A 25,535-nucleotide genomic window follows, 5' to 3' on the forward strand; every position below is an offset into this window, starting at 1 on the left:
TAAGCATTTTTTTAACGTTTTATTTATTTTTGAGAGAGAGCACAAGCAGGGGGGAGGTAGAGGGAGAGGGGGACAGAGGATCTGAAGCAGGCTCTTCGCAGAAAGCAGCAAGCTGCTGCAGAGCTCGAACTCATGAATGGTGAGATCATGACCTGAGCCGAAGTCAGACGCTCAACCCACTGTGACCCCCAGATGCCCTGTTACTACAAGTCTTAAATGGGATACTCTGTATAACACACGTAGAAAAGTGGTAATGGATAGTGTTCACTAACTGTTCAAGAGCACACACATATTTTCTGGCTCTCTGAGTTTGATCTGATTCTCCCTCTCATCAGAACAGTGCCAACTCCTGCTGCAAGGGGGAAGCAGAGCACTTCTTATGCAGAAACAGAGACTGACCCAGATTTTTATTTATGACACCTTGAAGAATTTGTGACTTCTCCTTCTGCTAACACATAGTGTGCCAGTGTAATGCCATCTTCCATCCTGTGCAGGAGAGCCTCCAGGGATGGATCACGTGCTGTAGGCTCCTGCCTTTGAATTCTGGGTAACTCAGGGTGGTTTGAACCTACACGGGCATGAGCAGAATGTGGTCAGACTTCCTAGCCTTTGTGCATCCACATGAGGGGCTCCGTGGTTGAAGAAATGTGAGCATGATTGCATTCAGGTTCAGCTAGGAGGGCTTTTTGATCAGCACATTACAGTACTGTTCAGATAATTTAGGTTTAGTTCATTGAAAGTCATTTACTGGTCTCTTAGTATGCATTGCCACCAGTGGGGCACTAGAGTTTCAGAGATGGATATGACTCCATCTGTGCTCAAGAGACACTCAGGGGCTAGTAGGAATGATAGGTACATGGATAGGTCTTTGTAGTATAAAGTTGTTATTTGATGACAGAAATCTGTGCAGAACCCTATGGGAGCATATCTTTTCAACCTTCGCAGTCAGTGAAACCTTCCAAGAGGAGATGACACTCAATAATGATCATCAAGGACCTGAAAAAGCTTGCCTGGTGAAGCAGTACATGAGTCAGGGTTTAAGCTTCAGAAGGGGAAAGACGATAGGATTCCAGAAGTCAGGGACAAAATGAGGTAAGACATGAAGAGCAAATGTCTTCCCTGTCTTGATCTCTTCTTCTGCCTCACTCCCCTTAGAGCTTGGAAAGAAAATATGATATTTACGAAAGTACTTTTGCTCCAGAGTCCCCTCCAATGGACCAAGCTGAGGAAAGGAAAAAGAAGGCACAGATTTCAAAACAGAGGTTCTCTTTAAATGGCTGTCCTTTTACAGGCAATACAGAAACCTCGAAGTTGCCCAGAATGACATCAGTAACTAATAAAAAAGCCTTGGAATGAGAAATAACTCAGAATTTCCCAGATCATTAGGGATGATTCTGAAATCAGGATGTGACTTTTGCACAGTTGTGTAATCTCCCTGGTTAGATGACTCTTGAAGATTACCTAAAAATTAGATTTCCTGAAGAGAAAGTGGGTCTCTTAAGAGCTTTGAAGAAAAACTTGAGAAGAATATTTATGTTCCCTAGGCCAAAAGCAGACTAACATGTATTTGAATCCTAGTTTGCCACTCTCCAGATATGTAATCATGGAAAAAATGCCTAACTATCCAAGCCTCAGATGAGGAGAATAGTAACACCTATCTCTTAGATGTGAAGATGTATGTAAAACGTAGCATAGTTACTGGCATGTTAGCTAAAACTTCCATTATTGTTGGTTTTAATATTGGCATTAGTGTTAGGATTAGTATTTCTCTTAATATTAGCATTTGTTTTAATATTGGTATCGGTCTTAGTAGTACAAAGCAAAAAATTATTTATGCTCTAGCCAAAGTTGAATCTGAGAAGATTCTACTATGCCATATCAGGGTGCTTCCTTTGGACCATTGCTTTTGAGTTAAATATGGCACTTCTCACCAGATCTTGTTCAGTAATCTCTTGTTCAGTCATCTCTTGCATGAAACACTGGAAGAAAATAAATTTAAAAAGGAAAGAGAATATGTGGCTGGCACCAGAAAAAGCATTGTTTAGGTCTCTGGATTGTTCCCTATTGTCTACAGTACATAGCAGTCAGCCTTTCAGCCTTGTTTCTTGCCACACTCTACCTCACATCCCAAGTTCCATCCAAATAGTACTTCAGGCTCACCAGATGTAGAATTGGGTTTGGTGTGTGCATGGTTTATGGAGGACATTTCTCCTGAAGAAACAATTAAAGGAGTGAGAGAAGCACCAAGAAGTTCTACAAGAATGTAGGTCAGGGTGCAATCAAGCTTCAGATGGATCCCATAAGGTGCTTTAGAGTATACTTGGCACCATAGGGTTTATTTCACTTTGAGGTGTGGAGGTTGGGGATTCCACTATAACTCCCAGGCACATCTAAGTAAGGATGCTTCAGTCACCCAAGAGTGATTATTCTGAGGAGTATGCAGATGTGAGCCTTAATGTGTAAAAGGGACTTCCATGAATTTGAGAGGGTGCAATAACATCTGCCATAATCCATTTCAGGATTTCACTGTTCCCTCAAAACATCATCCTCTTTTGTCACTTATATCCTTTATACATGTTGTTGCCTTTGCTGAGAATAGCTCTTACCTCTGTTATCATTCTGGATCCTGTTTCAAACTGGGAAGCCTTAGAGTTAGTGATGATCCATTTCTGTTTCCACAGAACTCAGCTTATGCTGATCATTATGACTATGTTACTTAGCTGCACATGTACGTAACTCACTTAATAATTTATGATTTTCCCAAGGTCAAGAACTGTTTCTTATTCAGCTTATATTCTTATCATGTATTACCAAAGGGAATGATGATGAAATAGATATAGAATACTTAAGAATCTGATGTCCTTTAAGATTGTGTCAAGTGAATGATGCATTTGTCTTTTTTTGCTTAAACTTGAATTCATAATATTTTTCAATGAAAGAGCTTCCATCTAGCAGCCAAAATAACTTTGTAGCTTAAGAAACTTATACCCATTTCATCCATTTCTTTGTCCTTCATAACTTTATTCAGCAAATACTTATTGAGCATATGCCAGGTGCTTGGCTATGGACTAGAGATATAAGGATAAGCAATACTCAAATGTCCAAGTCCTCAGAGACTCTTTGAGTTCAGTGTACACACACACACACACACACACACACACACACACACACACAGAAGACATACAGCATGATAAAAACTGTGATTGGTAGAGTATAGGGAGCTATGGGAACACACACAAAATCTCACATTTGCAGTTCACAAAATCTTTCCAGAAAAGATAATGTCAAAGTTGAGGCCTAAAGGATCAATGACTTTTAAAATGAATAACTTTTACTAATTTTAAAATGAATAACTTTTTGAGCATCATGATTGGTTTCACAGCCTAATTTAAGATCTTATCAGTCTTTAAAATGGGTCTTAAATTTATGAAAATAATTAATTTAAAATAAATTCTTTGTGACATCATGGGAGTTCAACTAAGTTTATTATCTGTGTCTTGATAGTAATTTGTCCAAATAGTTCACTAAAGTGTGTATTTTAAAGGATGGGATCTGTACCAAAAATAGTAAGATATCTAGGAATGATACTAAAAAGTTAAAAGACCTGTACTCTGGAAACTATAGACAACTTATGAAAGTTATTGAAGAGGATACAAAGAAATGGAAAAACATTCCATCCTCATGGATTAGAAGAACAAATATTGTTAAAATGTCTATCCTACCCAATGCAATCTACACATTTAATATAATTCCTATCAAAATACCACAAGAATTCTTCACAGAGCCAGATCAAACAATCCTAAATTTTGTATGGAACCACAAGAGACACTGAACAGCCAAAAAAATCTTGAAAAAGAAAAACAAAACTAGAGGCATCAGGATTCTGGATTTCAAGCTATATTACAAAGCTGTAGTCATCAAGACAATATGGTATTGGCACAAAAACAGACACATAGATCAATGGAGCAGAAAATAAAACCCAGAAAAGGACCCACAACTGTATGCTCAACTCATCTCTAACAAAGCAGAAAAGAATGAATATCTAGTGGAATAAAGTCTCTTCAGGAAATGGTGTTGGGAAAACTGGACAGCAACAGGCAGAAGAATGAAACTGGACCACTTTCTTAAACCATACACAAAAATAAATTTAAAATGGATGAAAGACCTAAATGTGAGACAGGAAACCATCAAAATCATAGAGGAAAACACAGGGAGCAACCTCTTTGACTTTGACCACAGCAACTTCTTACTAGACATATCACCAGAGGCAAAGGAAACAAAAACAAACATGACCTGTCAGGACTTCATCAAGATAAAAAGCTTCTGCACAGAAAAGGAAACAACCAACAAAACTAAAAGAGAGCCTACAGAATGTGAGAAGATACTTGCAAACAACATATCCAAAATTTAGAAAGAACTTCTCAAACTCAACATCCAAAACACAAACAACTCAGTTAAGAAATGGACAGGAAACATGAATAGACATTTTCCCAAAGAAGATATCCAGATTGCTAACAGACACATGAAAAGATGCTCAACATCACTCATCATCAGGGAAATACAAATCAAAACTACAATGAGATAGCACCTCACACCTGTCAGAATGGCTAAAATTAACAACACAAGAAACAACAGGTGTTGGCGAGGATGTGGAAAAAGGGTAACTCTCTCTCTCACTGTTGGTGGGAATGCAAACTGGTGCAGCCACTCTGGAGAATAGTATGGAGGTTCCTTAAAAAAATAAAAATAGAACTACCCTATGATCCAGTAATTACACTAGCAGCTATTTAACCACAGGACACAAAAATGCAAATTCAAAGGGGTACATGCACCCCAATGTTTATAGCAGCATAATCAATAATAGGTAAACTATGGAGGCAGCCCACATGTCTATCAACTGATGAGTGATGAAGAAGGTGTGGTATATACATACAATGGAATATTACTCAGCCATCAAAAAATATTGTAATTTGAAATGATGTGGTTGGAGCTAGAATGTATGATGCTAAGCAAAGTAAGTCAGTTAGAGAAAGACAAATATATTATTTCACTCGTGGAATTTAAGAAGCAAAATAGATGAACAAAGGGGGAAAAAGAGAAGAAAGCGAAACTATCAGATTCTTGATGATGGAGAACAAACTGAGGGTTGATGGAAGGAAGTGGGTGGAAGAAGAGATAGATGGATGATGGTTGTTAAGAAGGGCACTTGTGATGAGCGCTTGGTGTTGCATGTAAGCAATGAATCACTGAATTCTACTTCCGAAACCAATATTGCACTGTATATTAACTAAAATATAAATTAAAACATTTAAAAATTAAAAAAGAATAAAGGATGGGATCTTTCTCTCAACCTGCCAAATCTCACTGCAGGAATTCTTCAGGAACTACAGTAATCATTTTAACTTTGTAAAATTTTACTTCTGGTACTCTTGGATCTTGATCAGAATACAAGCATTTCCTAACTGTTACAAGTGGCATGAAGCTGTTTTCACATATGTGAAATTTTAAAAAGCTTAAACTCTTCAAAAAAATAAAAAAATGGAATTACCATATTATCCACTTCTGGGTATCTATCCCAAAAAATCGAAAGCAGGGTTTCAAAGAGAGATTTGTATACCTGTGTTCACAGCAGCTTACTCACAATAGCCAAGTTTGGGAGCAACCAAACTGCTCATCTACAGATGAATGAATAAACAAAATGGGGTATGTATATACAATGGAATATTATTCAGCCTTAAAAAAAGGAAGGAGATCCTGTCACATGCTATAGCATAGATGAAACTTGAGGACATTATGATAAATAAGCCAGTTATAAAAAGACACATACTGTATGATTCTGCGATGTAAGGTATCTAGAGTAGTAAAATTAATAGAAATAGAAAGTAGATTATGTAGAATTGTGGTTGCCAGGGGCTGGGGGCGGGAAGAAGGGTTGTGGGAAACATGGATATTGCTGTTTAATGACTATAGAGTTTCAGATTTGCAACATGAAAAGTTCTGGAGATTGGTTACACATTAATACAAATATACTTAATATTACTTAACACTTGAACGTGGTTGTGATGGAAATTTTTATGTGTATTTTACCAGAATTTTTAAAACAGTATTTAAAAAACTGGAAGTAATGATATGCTTATATTCATTCCACAATCCTGAGGTGGGAGTAACAAGATAAAAGAGTTCAGAAGTAATGGGGATGCTGCTCAGGTAGTGGTGTTAGGGAGTAGCATATAGGAGAATAAGGAAGCTTGAGCTCTGTCCTATAGGCAGTGGGGACCACTGAATGGGTTTAAAGAGAAAGACTTTGCCAGTTTGCAATTTCAGTAAGTTGCCTGGTGCAGTGTAGAGGATGAATGGGAAAGAGCAATCTCAGTGGCAGTCTGGACAGTCCAGAGGTTCCCCGGATGGGACCTGATAAGAACTTGAATGTGGGCAGTGGTGGTGGTGGCAGATGAGGATGCAGTGGACTCAAGAACTATTTAAGATATAAATTAGGCAGACCCAGCGATTTATCAAATTGGCAGATGAGAGAATGAAAGAGAGGATGGAGTCTGACTGATTCCTCCTTTTCTGGTCCAGGTGACTGCATAGATGGTAGTATCTCCCTGAGAGAGAATTGAAGGGGGTGGGGGATATGGAGGGGAAGTGGCCTGAAAGCCTGAGAAACTAAAATGGGCATGTGTATGGCATTATTCCACTCTCATTGAACACATAATTAATCAAGAGCAAATGTTAAACTTTATCTCTGCTTCTGAGGCAAATTGCCTTCCCAAATTACTCACAGGGTTAGAAAAACAGAAGTATGGTAGTTTTCACGTTACAGAAATGTTCTGACATCATTCTGTTCTGTGTTCTTAATGAAGCATTTTCCACTAAGCTGTCGATTCAGTCATCAGGCTTGTGCTTCACATCCTTATGGGAGAGGAGGACAGGCTGATGATAGAAATAGGATTCAGATTCAAATTATTTGGACAGGATCCCAGATCTTAGGCCCACTGGGTAGGTGACCCTACCAGTTTTGATAGTTTATATGTTTCTAGGAATTTTTCCATTTCTTCCAGATTGCCCATTTTATTGGCATATAATTACTCATAATATTCTCTTCTTATTATTGTATTTCTGCTGTGTTGGCTGTGATGTCTGCTCTTTCATTCTTGATTTTATTTATTTGGGTTCTTTCCTTTTTCTTTTTGATCAAACTGGTTTGGGGTGACCAATTTTGTTAATTCTTTCAACGAACCAGCTTCTGGTTTCATTGATCTGTTCTACTGTTTTATTTTGGTTTTGATAGCAAGGATTTCTGCCCTAATCTTTATTATTTCCTGCCTTCTCCTGGTTTTGGGTTTTATTTGCTGTTCTTTTTCTAGCTCTTTAAGGTATAAGGTTAGGTTGTGTATCTGATACCTTTCTTCCATCTTTAGGAAGGCCTGGATTGCTATATACTTCCCTCTTATGACCACCTTTGCTGCGTGCCAGAGGTTTGGGGCTGTGGTGTTATCATTTTCATTGGCTTCCATGTACTTTTTAATTTCCTCTTTAACTTCTTGGTTAGCCCATTCATTTTTAGTAGGATGTTCTTTAGTCTCCAAGTATTTGTTATCTTTCCAAATTGTTTCTTGTGGTTGATTTTGAGTTTCATAGCATTGTTTTTGAAAATATGCATGGTATTATCTTGATCTTTTGTACTTGTTGAGGGCTGATTTGTCTCCCAGTATGTGCTCTATCCTGGAAAACATTCCATGTTCATTGGAGAAAAATGTATATTCTGCTTTAGGATGAAATGTTCTGAATATATCTGTTAAGTCCATCTGGTCCAGTGTGTCATTCAAAACCATTGTTTACTTGTTGATGTTCTGTTGAGATGATCTGTCCATTGTTCTAAGTGGAGTGTTGAAGTCTCCTACTATTATGATGTTATTATCAATGAGTTTCTTTATGTTTACCATTAACTGATTTATATATTTGGGTGCTTTCACATTTGGTGCATAATGTTTACAATTGTTAGGTCTTCTTGGTGGATAGACCCCTTAATTATGATATAATGCGCTTCTTCATCTCTTGTTACAGTCTTTATTTTAAAGTCTAGATTGATATAAGTATGGCTACTCTGGTTTTGTTTTGTCAACAATTAGCATGATAGATGGTTCTCCATCCCCTTATTTTCAATCTGAAAGTGTCTTTAGGTCTAAAGTGGGTCTCTTGTAAACAGCATACAGATGGATCTTGTTTTCTTATCCATTCTGTTACCCTATGTCTTTTGATTGGAGCATTTACTCCATTTACATTTAGAGTGAGTACCGAAAGATATGAGTTTATTGGCATTCTGTTTCTTGTAGAGTTGGAGTTTCTGATGGTGTTCTCTGGTCCTTCCTAGTTTTTGCTGCTTTTGGTCTTTTTTTCCCTTATCTTTTCTCCTCTTGGAGAGTCTCCCTTAAAATTTCTCTCAGGGCTGGTTTAGTGCTCATAAACTCCTTTAATTTTTGTCTGGGAAACTTTTAATCTCTCCTTCTATTTTGAATGACAGCCTTGCTGGATAAAGAATTCTTGGCTGCATATTTTTCTGATTCATCACATTGAATATATCCTGCCACTCCTTTCTGGACTCCCAAGTTTCTGTGAATAGGTCTGCTGTAAACCTGGTCTGTCTTCCCTTGTAGGTTAAGGACTTTTTCCCCCTTGCTACTTTCATGGTTCTTTCCTTACCTGAGTATTTTGTGAATTTGACTATGATATGCCTTGTTGATGGTCAGTTTTTGTTGAATCTAATGGGAGTCCTCTGTGCTTCCTGGATTTTGATCTCTGTCTTTCTCCAGGTTAGGAAAGTTTTCCACTACGATTTGCTCACATAACCTTTCTACCCCTTTTTCTTTCTCTTCATCTTCCGGGACCTCTATTATTCTGATGTTGTTCCTTTTTAAAGAGTCACTGATTTCTCTAATTCTTAATTCGTGCTCTTTTGTCTTAGTCTCCCTCTTTTTTTCTGCTTGATTATTCTCCATAAGTTTGTCCTCTGTGTCACTCATTCACTGCTCTATCTCATCTATCCTTGCCGCCATGGCATTCATTTGAGATTGCAGCTTAGTTATAGCAATTTTTTTTTATTTCATCCTGACTAGATTTTACTTCTTCTATCTCCACAGAAAGGGATTCTAATCTATTTTCAACCCCAGCTAGTATTCTTATTATTGTGATTCTAAATTCTCGTTCAGACATCTTGTTTGTATCTGTGTTGATTATATCCCTGACTGTCATTTCTTCTTGCTCTTTCTTTTGGGGTGAATTCCTTTGTTTCATTATTTTGAAGGAATAAAAGGAATTAATAATGTAAAAAAATTAAAAAAATAAAAACAACACACACACACACACACACACACACACACACACAAATCAAATAAATGATGATAGATCCTAGGTGTGTTTTGGTCTGGTTTCTGAAAGAAGTTTGATTGATTACAGAAAAAAAGGGAAAAAAGGAAAATGTTTGAAAATTTGAGAAAATAAATGCGATGGAATAGTATAAAATGAAAGGATGGAAATAGAATTTGACAATGTTACAAAAATTATAGTAGAAAAAAATATTTGTAATAAAAATTGAAAATGAAAATATTTTCCCCTTTTTGTATTGAAGAAAAAGAAAAGAAATGAAAAAGAAAAAGAAAATTGAAAGATGGACCAAAGAACAGACTGAAATATAATTGAAATTATATTGTTTTCTCCTAGCAGTTAAACTATGAAGCACTTTATAGTCCATAAACTAAGCAGGTGGAGAGATTTGTGGTGTTCCTGAAAAGCGAGGTTGACCCCCATTGGGCAGGGCTTAGTGTATCGGCTCGGTTCCATTCTCCACTAGATGGTGCTGCTTAGCTTATGGTGTGGATTGTTGTGGCGACTGTAGGTGTGTATGCACATGCACAGGATGGGTGAAAATGGTGTCACCCAGCTACCCAGTGTCTAGTATTGGAACTCTGTGCTCTCTCCAACCTGTAGTTGCATACTTTTGTCTCTGGCTTCCATCCACTCTCCGCTTTTACACTGTCTGCGACCAAGCCAGCAGGTTGCCAGGTGTCACTTACCTCCTGAGTTTTATCTAAGATGAGGCTGTGTTTCCTGACCCCTCACTTCTGAGGGATTGCGGCTTTGGTCCACTCAGACCCTCTGTGGGAGGGTCTTACCAAGCAATGGCTGGGTGCTGGCCGCACCAAGGAACATTCTCGGGAACATGTTGCTTGCCGATGCCCAGAGACTGTGGCTGGGTGTCACCCCGCCCCAGAAAAAGTTCATGTGATCGTGTCCTTTCAGGGATTATGGAAAATCACAACACACATTGGGCACTGGGCTTCACCCTTACAATGACCTTGTTCCAGCACCAGCGAATATGGTTGCTCTCTGGGGTCTGCTGGGACCTGGTGGCCACACAGCCTCTACCAAATGTCCCTCCAACATTGGAGCCGCTTCTCCCTGTGTTGCCTGAGGACCTCCCAGACCTCACTGTGCTCCTGGGAATTCGTCTTTTCCACCCACGCACCGCCAGGTATTAGTCTGTAGAGTTTCAAACTCTGTGCTCCTGTTTATAGAGTCTTAATGAAATTTAAAACCTCTCCTTTCTCTTTTCTCCCTTTTTTTCTTCAGTCCCTTGTGTACTTTCTCTCCAGCTGCTTTTGGTCAGGAGGGATGCTTTCCCATAGTCTCCACCCATCCCTCTCCTCTCTTCACAAGCAAAAACATCTCCCTGCCCTCCACAGCTTCTCTCTCCCCCCGTTCACCTCTCCACCCCGTGTTCCTGCTGAGTTCTTTGTTCAGGTTGTGCAGATTGTTGTGTTAATCCTCAAATAAGTTTTCTAGGTGTGCAGGATGGTCTAGTGTTGATCTGGCTATATTTCAGGGACGAGAGATGCAAAACACACTTCCATACTGTTCTATCATCTTGGCCCCTCCCCTGTTAGCTGTAAGTTTTTTGTTTTTTGTTTTTGGTGTTTTGTTTTTTTTTTCAACTAATATTAAGCTGGGAACATTGCAGAAAGCCTTCCTATAAAATAAGTAATTATAGTCATCTTGTGACTAAGAGTGGACAACAGATCGAATTCCCGACCCTGGATGGTTCTCCTTGTTACTGTCAGATTATGAGTCAGACTTAGAGCTGATGTCCAAGAAATCCCGTTTCACCTTCAAAATGACAGTACCATAGCATGATTTTGTAAAAACACATGTTGTTAATAATCTGATGTGATTAAAATAACTGTTGGTGATAACAATAGTGAGGTACTGGGGAAAAGTTTATATGGTACAGTTAAGTCTGAGTTGATGTTTTATGATGATATTTATACTTGTGCATTCACAGAACAAAGGCAAAGCAAGGCAAACTAACATTTTGTTAGCTGGGTTGGGAGTGGATATAGAATATTGCCTTCTTTTCTTTCCCAGGTAGACAAACAGCCTTGAAACAATGGGACTCTGAAGGGGCAGCTCCAAAGGGAAAGGAGTGAGCAGTAAAGAGAGACACAAAGATAGGAAGTACAGGCCAATGCCACAGATGGAGACTAAAACCATGACTAGGGCTGTACTTATCCCTATTATTCCTTGTCCTGATCCTTTTCCTCCCTACCAGCTTCCTTAGGTCTGGTTGAAAGACTTAAAGATAGTCTTTGCCAGAGGTTGCCCTTATTGTTACAGGTGTGTATAAAGAAGACAATAAAAGAGAAAAGGGGTCAAGAGAGAATGAACTACTATCTCTTTTCCTTCAGGGAATCATCTGAATATTGGAAGACCCTTTGCCTTGATTTTTGATGTTCTTTAAAATGAAGCTCCATTTTTGGAAACTGTGATCCTTTGTCCCAGAGTCTGGCTAACCCAAAGCAGTGCTCCTTCTCTTTGAAAGGAAGAGAAGAGTGTCTTCCTTTTGTGGAAAAAAAAAACACATTTTTCCACATTTCCCAGGGAACTTAAGCCTTTCACAAATTCTGAAAACAAAATTAAGTTTCCTGGGGCACTTGGGTGGCTCAGTCCATTAAGTGTCTAAGTCTTGATTTTGGCTCAGTTCATGATCTCACAGTCATGAGACTGAGTCCTACATCAGTCTCCATGCTGGATGTGGAGCCTGCTTAAAATTCTCTCTCTCTCCCTCTTCCTCTGTCCCTCCCCTGCTTGCACTCTTGCATGCAGTGTCTCAAAATAGATAGATAGATAGATAGATAGATAGATAGATAGATAGATAATAAGTTTCCTGAACGGAATGTATCAGAATTCCATTTTATTTCCCAATCCTTTTTTCTTTCTCCATCCTTAACCTAGAAATTTTCACACATACTTAGGCAATCTGGTCATTTGGATGATTACTTCCTCATCTATTTAGGTAAATTGTCTCTTTATCATTTGTTATCACCCTTCTGTACCTTATGAATAGAGATAGTAGTGGTCAGGTAAAAACAAGTCATCTGGGTTGGTCAGTATTGAGGTTTGCTCAGCATTCAGTATTGAGGTTGCTTATGGTGACCCGTAGAAGAGTCTGTAGCAAAGCTGTTTGGTGAATTTGTTGTCTGTTTAGTCAATAGTAGGTATGTACTGTGTCCCGTATATGAAGTTAGGATGTGAAGTTATCAACCATACCCTTTGCCAACACTAATGCTTTTCTTCTTTCTTCCCTGTCTTTTTTCCTAGAAGTATCGATATCAAGATGAGGACGCTCCGCATGATCATTCTTTACCTCGACTAACCCATGAAGTAAGAGGACCTGAGCTGGTACATGTGTCAGAAAAGAACCTGTCTCAAATAGAAAATGTCCACGGATATGTCTTGCAGTCTCACATCTCTCCTCTGAAGGTTAGTTATATTGTTGTCAGAGCTGGTGGCAGTGGTTGGTCTGCCATGCTAAGGGCAATGTTTGTTGACCTGATTAAATGAGGTTGTCTTTAAACGCTACAGTGGCCCTTGGAAGCTAACGGGTCTTCCTGTGTGGTTTGGAGGCTTACCTAGAGCTCCTGACACTGGGCATTTGCTCTTGCAGTTGTTTGAATGTCTTGGCACTCTTTTTAGTTGCTAAGACTGGGCTAAGGAAAGAGCAAGGGATGAAAATTGAAAGGGAAAATAAGTTATCCACATATTTAGAAAATCCAGAAGTACATCAAGATTTTGTCCAAATGCTACCTCTCCATCTCTGTTCCTGGTCCCAGATAATACAAAGGAAGTAAGTATAACATGTTAACACCTAATAATTGCTTTGCCATCTAGACTTAAAAAACCATGTGAGTTGGCTCATCACTGCCTCAATTTTAAACTATATTTCTTTCTTTCCCAACACTTTCTACCTTTTTTCCTTAATTTGTAAGCAATTTCTTGATAAATGGTATTTTGACAAAAAAAGGACAATTAAATGAGAGGATTTTCTGTGCTCTTTGGTTGCAAATTACTCTCCCTTTTTCTTTGCTGATGCCATGGGATTTTGTGCTTAGGATAAAAGCTCATAAATGTTTATTAGAGTTGAAAAAGTGGACCTAGAGTCAATGATATAACAGAAGAGAATGCAGATAAAAAACAAAACAAAACAGATAAACAAAAAAACCTACTAAAATAACTCTTTGTTTATTGCTAAAGAAAATCCTATTTTTCAATTTTGTTAGAACATTTACTTCATCAGCACTTCTGCATAGCTGTGTCACAATAAAAAATAAAGCCATAAAAGTGACCCTAGTGCTTTCTGGAATCTTATACCTTCTAAAACATCAAAGAGAGGCTAAATTGTATTTTAATATAGTTCCAAAATTTGGCACATTTTAAATACCCTGGCATCCTAAAAATGTATTCTCAAATAAACTAGCTCCAGTTACCACTAATTACTTAAAATCTTAGGCTGATTGTCCAATTCTAGCAAATATGTTTATATATTTAAAAATATGCAAACCTTATGCCTCTGGAATTCATTGTTCAATTCTTCCCAGAGCCTTATCAGAAATGATTAAATGACTCATGGAAATGGGTATGTTTAGTCTCGAGAAGAAAAGATTAAGGATTGGAGGACAAGGTATTTACCTTCTTACACCTCTAGAGCTGTCATGTAGAAGAAAATATTGATGTTACCCAGAGGGCAGAAGCAGAGCTACTGTGCAAAACTAGCAGGAATGTATATATGGGATCGCTGTGAGACCAAGACTCCTGGCAGTTACTACCCCAAACAGGTGTAGACTACTTGATAAAGCAGCAGTTTCCTATACCTAGAGATTGTCCAGGGCAGGCAGATGACCTGGCAGTGGTATTGTGCAAGGGATTCCTTCAGCAGGAGGGTGTACAAAATTGTCTCTAAGGTCTAAATCTAACTGTAGGAATCAGTGAATCTATTCTGTAGTTGGATTAATACCTTCCTTCTTTAAGCAAATGCTCATGTTTGCAAACAAATACTCACACTTACTCTGTGTACTGACCAGTGTAAATCAAGAAAGGGCAAAGGTGGGAGACTGGATTGCATTTAAGAGTACTTAAATTTCAGGTGTTTACCTTCTAACTGCTTGAAAGAATCCCTGTAAGAACCTCCACAGGGAATCCTTTCCTTCTTTTCACCCTGCTTGTCTTTGTCCCTTTCGTAGCACATTTGAATTAGTTCTAGAGCATAGCTCCTAAAGACTTCAAGCTGAGATTAATCAAGGCTAGTCTAAAGGCAGCATAGTTGTAGTAAACAAACAAACAAAATGAACAAAACAATAAAAGCATGTTAGGGTCTTAACTTTATATATTAAGTCTTAAGCATATATATGATATTATAATTGTCTAACCACCTACACTTTGGCTGATTACACCATGTGTTATGCCATTATGTCTATTTGGAAAATGTCTATTAGAGTTAAAGGAAAAGTTTGCTTTTTCTGTAGATCAGATTTCAAATGTAAAGGAATCTTTCCTACTTACCTTTATCCCTTGCCCTCCAGGAATCTCAGAGTTAAGTTATCTTCAACTTTGGTTTTCCTTTGAGTAGGTTTTCTGTTTCTGTTTCTCCCTTCTGTCTTACTTCTTATTCTCTTCTGGTAAAAACAGTGCATTGGTTTTTACTGTAGTGGTGTCTTTTATGGAAGACACCTCACATCAGTTTTAAAAGTGGCCACCTATGAATAATAAACCCCTGATAGGAAACATTCAGGCAGGAGTATGTTTGCCTTCCCTTTTGGAATCACCAGTGCATGGTGTGACCCCCAAGGTATTGTGAAGAGGATGGCAAGGTGAATTCATCCAGGACTTCTGTACACAGGCTATGAAGTAGCAATTTTGGAACCAGGACTTTCCCCCCATGACACTTTAGAAGTGTTTGTGCTGAACAAGATATGCTTGTAGATTGTCTTAATGAACAGACTATGTACCTTTCTTATGTCAACAATAGTGATGAAGACAAACCGGCATAAATTTTCCAGAAACACACACACACACACACACACACACACACACACACACACACACACGTAGAGTTTGCCAATTTCATGGTGTAAATACTCCCATCATGGCTGAGTTCAGGCTTCCACCCTGAAGCACCTGACTGCATTTGGAAAAAAGAAACAAATGAGGCTTCACAGGCCAATGTGAGCTGGCTCCAGCACAGGCAGGCTCAAACACATGCAATTTTATAGCAACAGGACACATCTCCTAATCAAGTTGTTAAGGGATTATTATATTACAGTTCAAGTGTTTGGAGAACCTGCCATGACTAAAATCTAATGTGTTATTTTCTCATAAAGGAAGCCTATTAGAGTCAGAGAAATGGTAGGGAGGTACAAATTCTCAATTAGGACTGACACATTTTCAACCTTTCTGCTCCTTTGATCTGTCTGGTCCTCTTGGGTTAAGCAGTAAAAGAGGGAAGAGTGAGGAGGCAAAACCCACAAGCAGCTAATTCCCCCTGAACCTTACTTAGGAGTCAATGCAGCTCTCTTGTACTAATTAAAAATTTACATATGGCATGCCTGAACAGAGTGGGAGATTGCTGGATAACAGTTGAAATGCCACACTGAACAGGCTCTAAATCATTAGCTGAGCAATCTTACCATTGCAGGTTTGACAATCATTTTCTTCCATCACCGCTTATCACTGGAAGCCTCAGTTCTAAGATTCATTTGCGTTTGGTGCACACCCGCTGCCTAGCTGATAGATGGGCTTGCTTAGCCTGTTTTCATTAGAATGCCTTGGCCATTGTGAAGTATGGGGTTGGAAGGAGAAACGCAATTTTGCAGTGGATTCGACAGAATTTGTTTTCTTTGCCTTGAGATGGGGATGTTTTCCCTTCAGATGCCACATAGACTCTTGCACAAAAGAAACTGGCCTATAATAAAGCATGAGGATTTTCTTTTCAGTTTAAGCCAATTCCAAAATATTAATCGAGTCTCTACTGTGCACATAATAATAGGTGATGGGGAAACAAAGGGCAGTAAAACTCGATTTCTTTTTGAGTGTGAGCAGGGAAGGGACAGAGAGACAGGGAGACACAGAATTTGAAACAGGCTGCAGGCTCCGAGCTGTCAGTACAGAGCCCGAAGTGGGGCTCGAATTCACAAACTGCAAGATCATGACCTGAGCCGAAGTTGGAGGCTCAACTGACTGAACCACCCAGGCTCCCCAGTAAAACATGATTTCTAAATATACTTACCACTTTCCTAAAAGACCAGAGTTCTAATTATTTGTTACTTATTCTCACTCTGCAACAGCAATCAAATTCCTGAAGCCTATGTACTGTGAGACCTCAGCCATCTAGCCGAGTACTCTTTACAGAGTATCTGATAAGAGAGCGAGAGAAAGAGAGAAGAATGGGAAAGGGAAGGAGGAAGAAGGACAGGCAGGCTTATTTTTAAGAGCCTGGACTTCAGAATACCTGGATTTCAACCCTGGCCCTTTCATTTGGTAGCTATGTGACCTTGATCAAGTTAACCTATCTTGGCTTTCTTATTGGAAAAATGGAGGTTACAATAATATTTATGTCATAGGATTTGTGTACTAATTAAAGTAATACATGTAAACTGCTTAGGACATGCTTGGCACATTGGGACCACTCACTGGATGTTGTCTTTGACCTTCTTGTTACCATCAGCCAGCTATCAAGACAAAGGCCTTAAAATCACTTTTACTAGATTCATCTCATTTTACCTCTGTTGAGATTATCTCTGCTGAGATTATAATTTAAAGTTATAAATAGTTCTCTTTAATCAAAAAACTAGTAAATAGGGATGCGAATATTTGTAGCTCAGGTCTCTCTGGATCCAAAGCCTGTAATCTTTATCACTCCTGTGCCGTATCACCTTTCTCTAAACTATTCTATTTTTAAAGAGATTTTAGATTCAAATTTTCACTTACTGGGTCCATGTATGTAAAAGTAGAAGGTCCTTTTTTCTTATGCCCTTATTCTTAATTGTTATTAAGCAGATATATAAGGGAATACATAAGAAATTCGGTTTTTCGAAGTGAGAGTCATCAACAGTAGTGATAGATGGAAACTTTATAAAGAAATAGAAGGAAAGTAAGTTCTTTCTTTAAAATACCTCAGTTCACCCAGTGGTAAGCTCCCAAGAGACTATCTTCTTCTCTTGTGGCAAAACAAAACAAAACTAACAAAAATCAAAGCTAGTATTTGGGCGCTAGTTTCCTTTTGGAAAATCCTTTGCTCTTGTAAGAACATGTTTCTTGGCAAGAAAAACACACTTCTGTTTTGAGCAATTGAAGAATTTTCTGCATTGAGATACACTCCTCACAGTAGGTGCGCTTGTCATTGAAAATCCCAAGTAAGTCCAGCCAATCAGCCATCATGTTTCTTCTGCCCAGGATATGGCAAGATCTATTTCTATAAGTTTTATTTGGTTATTTATTCTTTTAAAATGTTCACTCTATATATGCTTAATTTTATAAACTATCTTATCACTTTCAGAAATAAGCAGTGTGAAAGTTAGACATTCCACCACAAATTAATTAATGAATAAAGTTGTTTCATGTCAACCAGACATCTGTTAGAGCAGAAATCCAGCTGATTGTTCTAATTCTACTTTTCTTCAGAACTAATGGTTTTGTTTTAATAAATTTACTGTCAATATTACCATCATTATATGAATACCTGCACAGTCGAGGTTTGTGCTGGTTTTGTTTATTATTATGTCCTTAGTCCTTCGACAAATACTTGTTGAATTAGTTATTTGTAAGTGGAAATATGAACACTCATAAATAATTATTTTCTATAAGGTTGGTGACATTAATAGAAAAACAAGCAAGCAATCAAGGCACAGACTTCTTATTTTCCCCTTTCTGTTGTCCTGTTTTCCCTGACCTTATCATGATTGACAAAGAATTTCATCAATTTTCATGCTGCATTTTCCTCATGTATTACATATCTGAAATGTGTCCTAGGGGCGCCTGGGTGGCTCAGTCGGTTGAGCATCTGATTTTGGCTCCAGTCATCATCTCATGGCTCATGAATTCCAGCCCCATGTTGAGCTTTGGACTGATTGCATGGGGCCTGCTTCAGATTCTCTGTCTCCCTCTCTGCCTGTCCCTGCTGCCCCCTCACTCCCACCCACCGCTAGCAAGCTCGCTCTCTCTTTCTCAAAAATTAATAAACATTAAAAAACCATTTTTAGTGAAATGTGCCCTAAAATCAATGATATCTTGCAACTAAAACTGGCACCATCTCATAGGATACATTAAAAAATTTTGTCTCTTATGGTGATAACCTTCTTAGACTCAGTGACTATTTATAAGGAAGATTAAAGCTGTTGTTTCATAGATTGGTGTGAATTTCTTTAAGTAGATAAATATGATTTTCTGTATTCTAACTCTCATGTAGATGACAGTAAACAGTCCTGGAAGCTTTACTGGAAAATAGGAATATGAGAGGTTAGGATATCCTTCTATACCTTTGAACAACTGTGCATTTGTTGAATGTCTATGGAAAAATAGTGGAGAAACCCTAGGCAGTGCAAGTTTGGGAAAATTATAGGAGAGATTGCTTATGAATGTTGGAAGCTGGTGTATAGAATTGAGGGCAAGAAAGATAACAAAGTGGACTTTGCTCCACTATTTCCTTACCAGCATTGCCAGAGCCTACTCATAGGAAATATATTTTAGCCAACAGTGTAAGTCCTCTTCCTCTATGAAGCCCTACCTGTTAACTCTTGTCTGACTCCACCTGGTCATACCATCCTATGGTACATGTAGCTTGCAAAGTTTTTTTCATTTTAAATAATTTTTGCATAACTATATATTGTCCTTTCCTCTAGACACTACATTTGTCTTGCTCTTAATAAATGTGTAAACTCCTATAACTAGACCATATCTTATTGTTGTTTTCTTTTTTCTTTTTTCTCCCTTATTGGCATTTATAATGAAATTAGACCAGTATTTCCCAAAATGTATTGGTGGATTTTGGTCACCATTATAAGGAAATGAAGGATTTCCCTGAGTTTTTAATATGATAACATGTAATATAAACCTCTAAGATGGGGATATGGTTAATATACAGTATTTCCCAGACATGTTTGGCCATGGAACACTTTATTCAAAAATTTTTTAGTTGAACCAATACACTTTGAAAATACTGTAACAGAGACATAGACCAAGACTAATACAGACAATAAAATCATAACATAAAAATTCATTCTTTCCCTGAAATCAGACTCAACCTGATTCAATATCAGGTCCTCTACTTAGTAGTTATGTGAGCTTCCTCAAGTTACTTAACTTTCTTTAGTCTTGGTTTTCATATTTGTAAATAGTGGCATCCACTTATATGCTTCACTGACATTTAAGTGAGAAAAATCTATGCAAAGATAGCTCAGAGCTTGACACATGAAAAATATACAAAAAATGATAGCTATCCTTATTGTTAGTGGTATATTAATATTATTCCAATATTCTAAACTAGGAACTTTTGAATTATTGGAATTTTTTTTCATCTTTAGTCTCTCCTTTGTTTTCAAATGGCTTAGTGTTCTCACCTTCTTTGTATCCACAGCTGCTATCCCAGTCCATGTTTTCATTACTTCTAGGCAGAAAGTATTATGGTTATTGTAAAACATCATGGGCTTTGGAGCCAAAAATATGTGCTTGAATTCTGATTCTTCATTTTCTGGCTGGATAAACTTGGGAAAATCATCTGGCATTTCTGAGATGCAGTTAAGTTGAATATGAACAAAGCTCTTTTGTGTTTTGATGGATTCATTCATGCATTCATTCATTTGTACCTTAGAATCTCTTTGACTTCCTACCGTATGCTGGGCTCTATGTTATTCCCCAAGGATACAAAGAAGAACATGCCTTCAAGTTGCTTGCATGCTATAGTTAGATTAACATATTTGGAGATGCATACATAAAATATGTCATACTATGTCCCATAAAGAAAGTATCAAACAACAGGCAAATTCTTAAGAAGTAGAGAAGTGATTTAATTTTCTCTGAGGTTGGAGTGCTACAGATGCATGTGGTCAGAGAAAACATAATAGAGGAGGTCATTTTTTGACTTGATGGAAGTAGGAGATATAGGAGAAAGGTCATGGTTGTCTTAGACTCCAGCAATTCTGTAGCAGTATGGAAGAATTATAGAAATTTCAGACAGTGGAAAAGGGAGAGATAGAATAAAGGATCAAGGAAGGAGTACCAGGTCCAAATCATGCCAGAAAGCAAGGAAAATGGGCAGGAACAGGTAATGAAGGGTCTTCTGTGGATATTGGACTTCACCTTGGAGGTGATGACAAAATGACTACACAGTTTAAAGGAGGAGAGACACGGGCAGATTTGCAAATTAGTGTTATTACTCATGTCATGTAGCAGATTAGAAGAAAAACAAGAAAACGGTGATATCACAATCAGGTAAAACACCAGAGGCAGACAAGCTCTGGGATAAAGCAGAGGCATTGGGGATAGAGCAAAGGATAGATTAGAAAGCTTATTTAGGAAGAGATATAATCAGGACTTGGAGACCTATAAATATAGAAAGTAGAGGAGAGAAATAGAGTTTAGTTCACTTTTTTTTTTTTATTTGACCAAGTGCATGGAGGAGGTATTATGGAATTAAATCAAGAATGCCAAAGGAAGAGAAGATTTTAAGATGGGGTAAAAAGATTATGAGTTTGGGTTTTAATATTGGAGTTTGAGGTATTTTTGTTGTACACAGGTTGAAGAGTTTCATATGTGGTTTGAAACAAAGAACTGGGAATTGAGAGAGATCTGATCTGAAAAGGGAGACTTGGAGCCTTCAGTGTAGTTGAAACAGTGTGGCCAGGATTATCCAGGAAAAAGGGATGAGAGATATAATGACATAAGTGCAGGAGACAATACCACCAGGCCAGGGTTTTAGGGACAGAAAGGGGCCTGCTGAGGAGACCATAAAGCAGTGAGTGATTTACCACAATACACATTTTAATGTTTCTTAACTGACTTATACATTTCTAGTAAAAGATCATATTTTATACAATAATAAAATGTAGGCTCCACTGTATTGCTTAGAATAGTGTTAACCAAACACTAGATGTTTTTCAAATATTTGTTACTTGGTAATTATTTTTAAAAAGAGAAAGAAATACCTTATGAAATATATTTGAATCCAATAATCATGGAGTCCTGAACATCAACTGAAAAAATGTATTTTTTCCCTTTTAGCCATAGTGCTTTTAGTAATATTACTAATTAGAAAACTAAACTGATTTTGCTATTTTAGAAAATTCCTAACTTTAAAAAATGTAAAATTCATTCATTTCTCTCTCTTGCCACTAGATGGTGCAAGTAGCTGAGCTGATAGTTCAGGGAGCATCTGGTCTTAAGGGAAAAACCGGAGATTTGTGAGGCTAAATTGAGAAGCTCTTAGTTACTAAAAACATAAGAAGGTTTTGGCAGGGATTTGCATACTTGTGAATAATGCATTTTTGTTCCAGACCCAGACCTTGGTGAAAGGAAATGGCTGAGTGAAATATGGTCTTGACAGACATATATACTGATTCCAGACACAAAACCTCCTGGTCGAAATTCTATGCAAATGAAACATTTCTTCAGTTATCATTAATTGGAAAGGACACTGATAGCATACCTCAAACAATCCTGGACATTCAAACTAGAAGTTTGGAGAAAGGGAAGAAGAATATAATAGGCATAGGATCTACCTCATGATCTTATAATTCAAGAATGCTATCTAGAATTAGCCACTATGGGTTCATGGGTTTTCATCATGACTTTGGACAGATAAGTCAGTGGAGTGACATCCAAGTCCCCTATTTTGTTCATCTATACACTATAAAAACAACAACAACAAATTTTCTCTAAGAAATATTAGATATATATATATTAAAGGTATAATGTTTTAAAAAATGAGGAGTACTTATAATAATCCTACATAAGTGTCATTAGTGGTTATTTGTAACTGCAGGTATTCCTAAGTGACATACAGAAGTTCTTCTCAAGACTAAGATTTCACTACTTCCAAGGTTTTCTGTAAGAGTTTCTGTAATATATATAAAGCTCACAGACATTGTACCCTTACAGGGGCTTAATGAGAATGTTTTTATTATTTTTTATTAGCAAATATACATAAAACTATTCCACATCTCACACATGCATTTATAAATAAGTTTTGGTATCTGATTGGGCTATAGAATTTTTAACTCTTTCCCGACTAATTCAGAAAAGGAGTAGCATGTAGTGGAAAGCAGATGGACTTTAGAATCAGACCTGTTTGTGTCCATATTCTCTGTTTTGCTTCCTGGCTGTGTTTAGCAAATTTATTGACCTCTTGCCTACTGTACATAGTAATATGGGACATACAGAGTTGCTGTAGGTAATACTTGATATGATACATGAATAGTCTTCAGCATAGCATTTGACATCTACTAGGTGCTCAGTAAATGGTAATTATTGCATATTTTAAAAATAGAAACTGTGTGAAAGAGCAAATCTGAATTTCAGGTCAGTAAACTCTGAACTCTCAGTAAAGATGGACTCTTGTATCGTCACACTTGCTTATCTTTGAGACTATGGCTTTACACTACAGAATATTTTCATCTCAAATAAGCAAGGGTTTGTATTATTTAAAATTGTTGTTATTTTATATGAATGTGAATGACATTCATATGTCTTGGCTAGCTCAAATGAAGTGTAGCAAATAAGCTACTGCATGGCCAGGTTTTAGGTGGTCCAAACAAGACTGTACTGAAGCATAAAGAGATACAGTTTCTTGGGTGGCTAGTTATAGAGGATATTAGAATATTTGTGTAATCTTTCTAGGTGGCTACTTAGAAGAAATAATTGGCTTAGATTTATAATTTCTGGAATGTTTATTTAAAAATTCTTATAATTTTAAAAAATTTATTTCATCATTACAAGTTAATACCTAGTAAACTTTGGGTAGTAAAATAGAGATATTTAACAAACTTATTGAATTCATACATTAACCACATTAAAAGTGAGAGAATGTTATTAACCCATGAAAATGAAACTAGTTTTTATTCTCTGTCTAGCCAATGTATTTATAATAATACTTCACTAATTCTAAATATAAATCAAATCCCACTTCTGTAAACTTTATGGATTTACCTAAGTACTGTTTTGTATAGTTTAATTTTGTTGCTGTTGAAATCAAGTTAGCTCAGTGTTCTCTTCAGCAAGGAGATTTTCAGTGTATCCACAATCTTTATTTGTTCATTTATATTTATTCAACAAAACTACTTGTTTCCTTCGTGGGGAGGGGGTATGAAGTAACTGCTAAAGTGTAAAATCTAATTTCATAAATTTTGTTTCTTTGTATTCATATCCATTTATCAACCTTTCTACCTAGAGGCTGTTATAGGAGAAATAACAGTGATAAAATGTAGCATTTACTGAATTCCTATTATATGTTGGCAGTACTCTAAATGCTTTACATGTATTAAGTTAGCCCATTCAACCACACCATAAGATAGGTTTTTTTATTATTCCCGCTTTATAGACAAAGTAAAATGGACGCAAAAAGGTTAGAAAAAACTTTTGTAAGATCACGTGGTTAGTCCTTGATAGCTCTGGGATAGGATGCAGCTAGTTTGACATCATACCCCTCAGTCTCAGTCACGGTGCTATATTATTTACCAGCAAATGAGAAGTGTATAGTTTTAAAACTGAAGGGGATAGTATAAATCATCAAATCCAGGAATTTCAAACTGCAAGTGATCCATTAGTAGATGTGAGGTCAATTTACTTGGTAATTTCTAATAGGATGACAGAACAGAATAGAAAATTTGAGAGTACATTACAGGAAGAAATGTTTGCTTCAGTTTAGTGTGAGTGTGTTTGGGTGTGTACTGGCTTACAGTGTAAAATATCTTATTGTGATCAAGGTCAAGAAAGTCAGGGAGCCACTGATCTGGTCCAACTTTCCCATAATATAAGAGGGGAGAGGAAGAAGAAAAGTTTAAGCCCAGAGAAGTTAATTGATTCCCTAAAAATACATTGGTCAGAAATGTCAAAGCCTGAACTTGAACACCTTATAGTATTAACCACTTCTATTTTCTCTATCCAGCACCTGTTGTGGCTGACATTTCTACCAATTAAATTACTTAAACCAGAGTTTCTCAAACTTGGGTATGTGATCAGAATCACACAGAAGCCCCAGGCTCTATATTTTTATTACCTATCCAGGTGACTTTGTTACAAACTAACTTTGAAGAATTGCTGTCTTGAATTCCATGCCACAGCCTGTATTGAATGATTACCATGTGTATTATCTTTGCTAAATCCCATTAGAGACACACACAAAAAAAAAAAAAAAAAAAAAAAAAAAAGCCTCTGTCTATGAGGAATTTAAATTTTTTAGGAAAATCAAGATGTGCATTCATCATTTAGTGAACATACACTATATAACTAAGTGCTTTTTAAATCTTACTTACTAAGGTTAGTAAGTACAAATAGAATTCCAGAAGGCAATTTTTAAATTCGTATATAGGCATATACAAAGAAAACGTCACCATGCTTATTTAAGAGAGAATGTTTTATGAGAAAATATGGTAGAAAAAGTTGAATTGATTTTTCCCAACTCACAGAGGAATTGCCAGTGTCAAGTGAGCAGATTTCACTCCAATGCAGCCCTCCTACGGGGTTTTCCCCCAGGCCAGCTGACTCACCGAAATCACCTTAGGTAGCAGCAGATGATTCCTTCGTTCTTCACTGGCAGAACACTGAGTGTGTTAGAGTTCATGGCCAATTTGGGGTCACAGGTAAGGTCTTTTAAAATGCATTCAAGAGGCTCTTATCTAAGTCCTTTACATGTAACACCAGTGGGTAGCCACTTTAAGGGCCATTAAGCTACAGGGCTCACATAGAAGTCAGGGGTCACTTAGAAAAATCAGATCAAAATTGTAGTAATTAAACTTCAGATGCTCTAGAGATTTTCTGGTTTTCTCTCTATGCTGTATGCGAAGAAATTTAATAAGTTGTTTTGTTAGAGAATAGTAAGACATTTTTGTTACCAGCTTTTAATTGTAAATTTCTAATTAATAAAAATTATAAATTATATATGAAAATATGTGTAAGTAGATATAATACATATATAAAATCATATAAACTTTTAATTA

At 37.2% G+C, this 25,535-nt stretch overlaps 1 protein-coding gene across 1 annotated transcript in view; it reads left to right on the top strand.

The window, feature by feature from the left end:
- DLG2 (discs large MAGUK scaffold protein 2) overlaps positions 1–25,535 on the top strand; it is a 1,224,822-nt gene that overhangs the window by 187,460 nt on the left and 1,011,827 nt on the right. The window contains exon 2 of the mRNA XM_047070845.1: positions 12,658–12,816. Coding sequence (XP_046926801.1) covers positions 12,658–12,816 — 159 coding nt within the window. The remainder of the gene's footprint in view (positions 1–12,657; positions 12,817–25,535) is intronic.

The sequence above is a fragment of the Lynx rufus genome, unplaced genomic scaffold (assembly GCF_022079265.1).
Source record: "Lynx rufus isolate CCGP_SWC_20201006 ecotype Redwood Valley unplaced genomic scaffold, mLynRuf1.p SCAF_9, whole genome shotgun sequence".
NCBI lineage: Eukaryota > Metazoa > Chordata > Mammalia > Carnivora > Felidae > Lynx > Lynx rufus.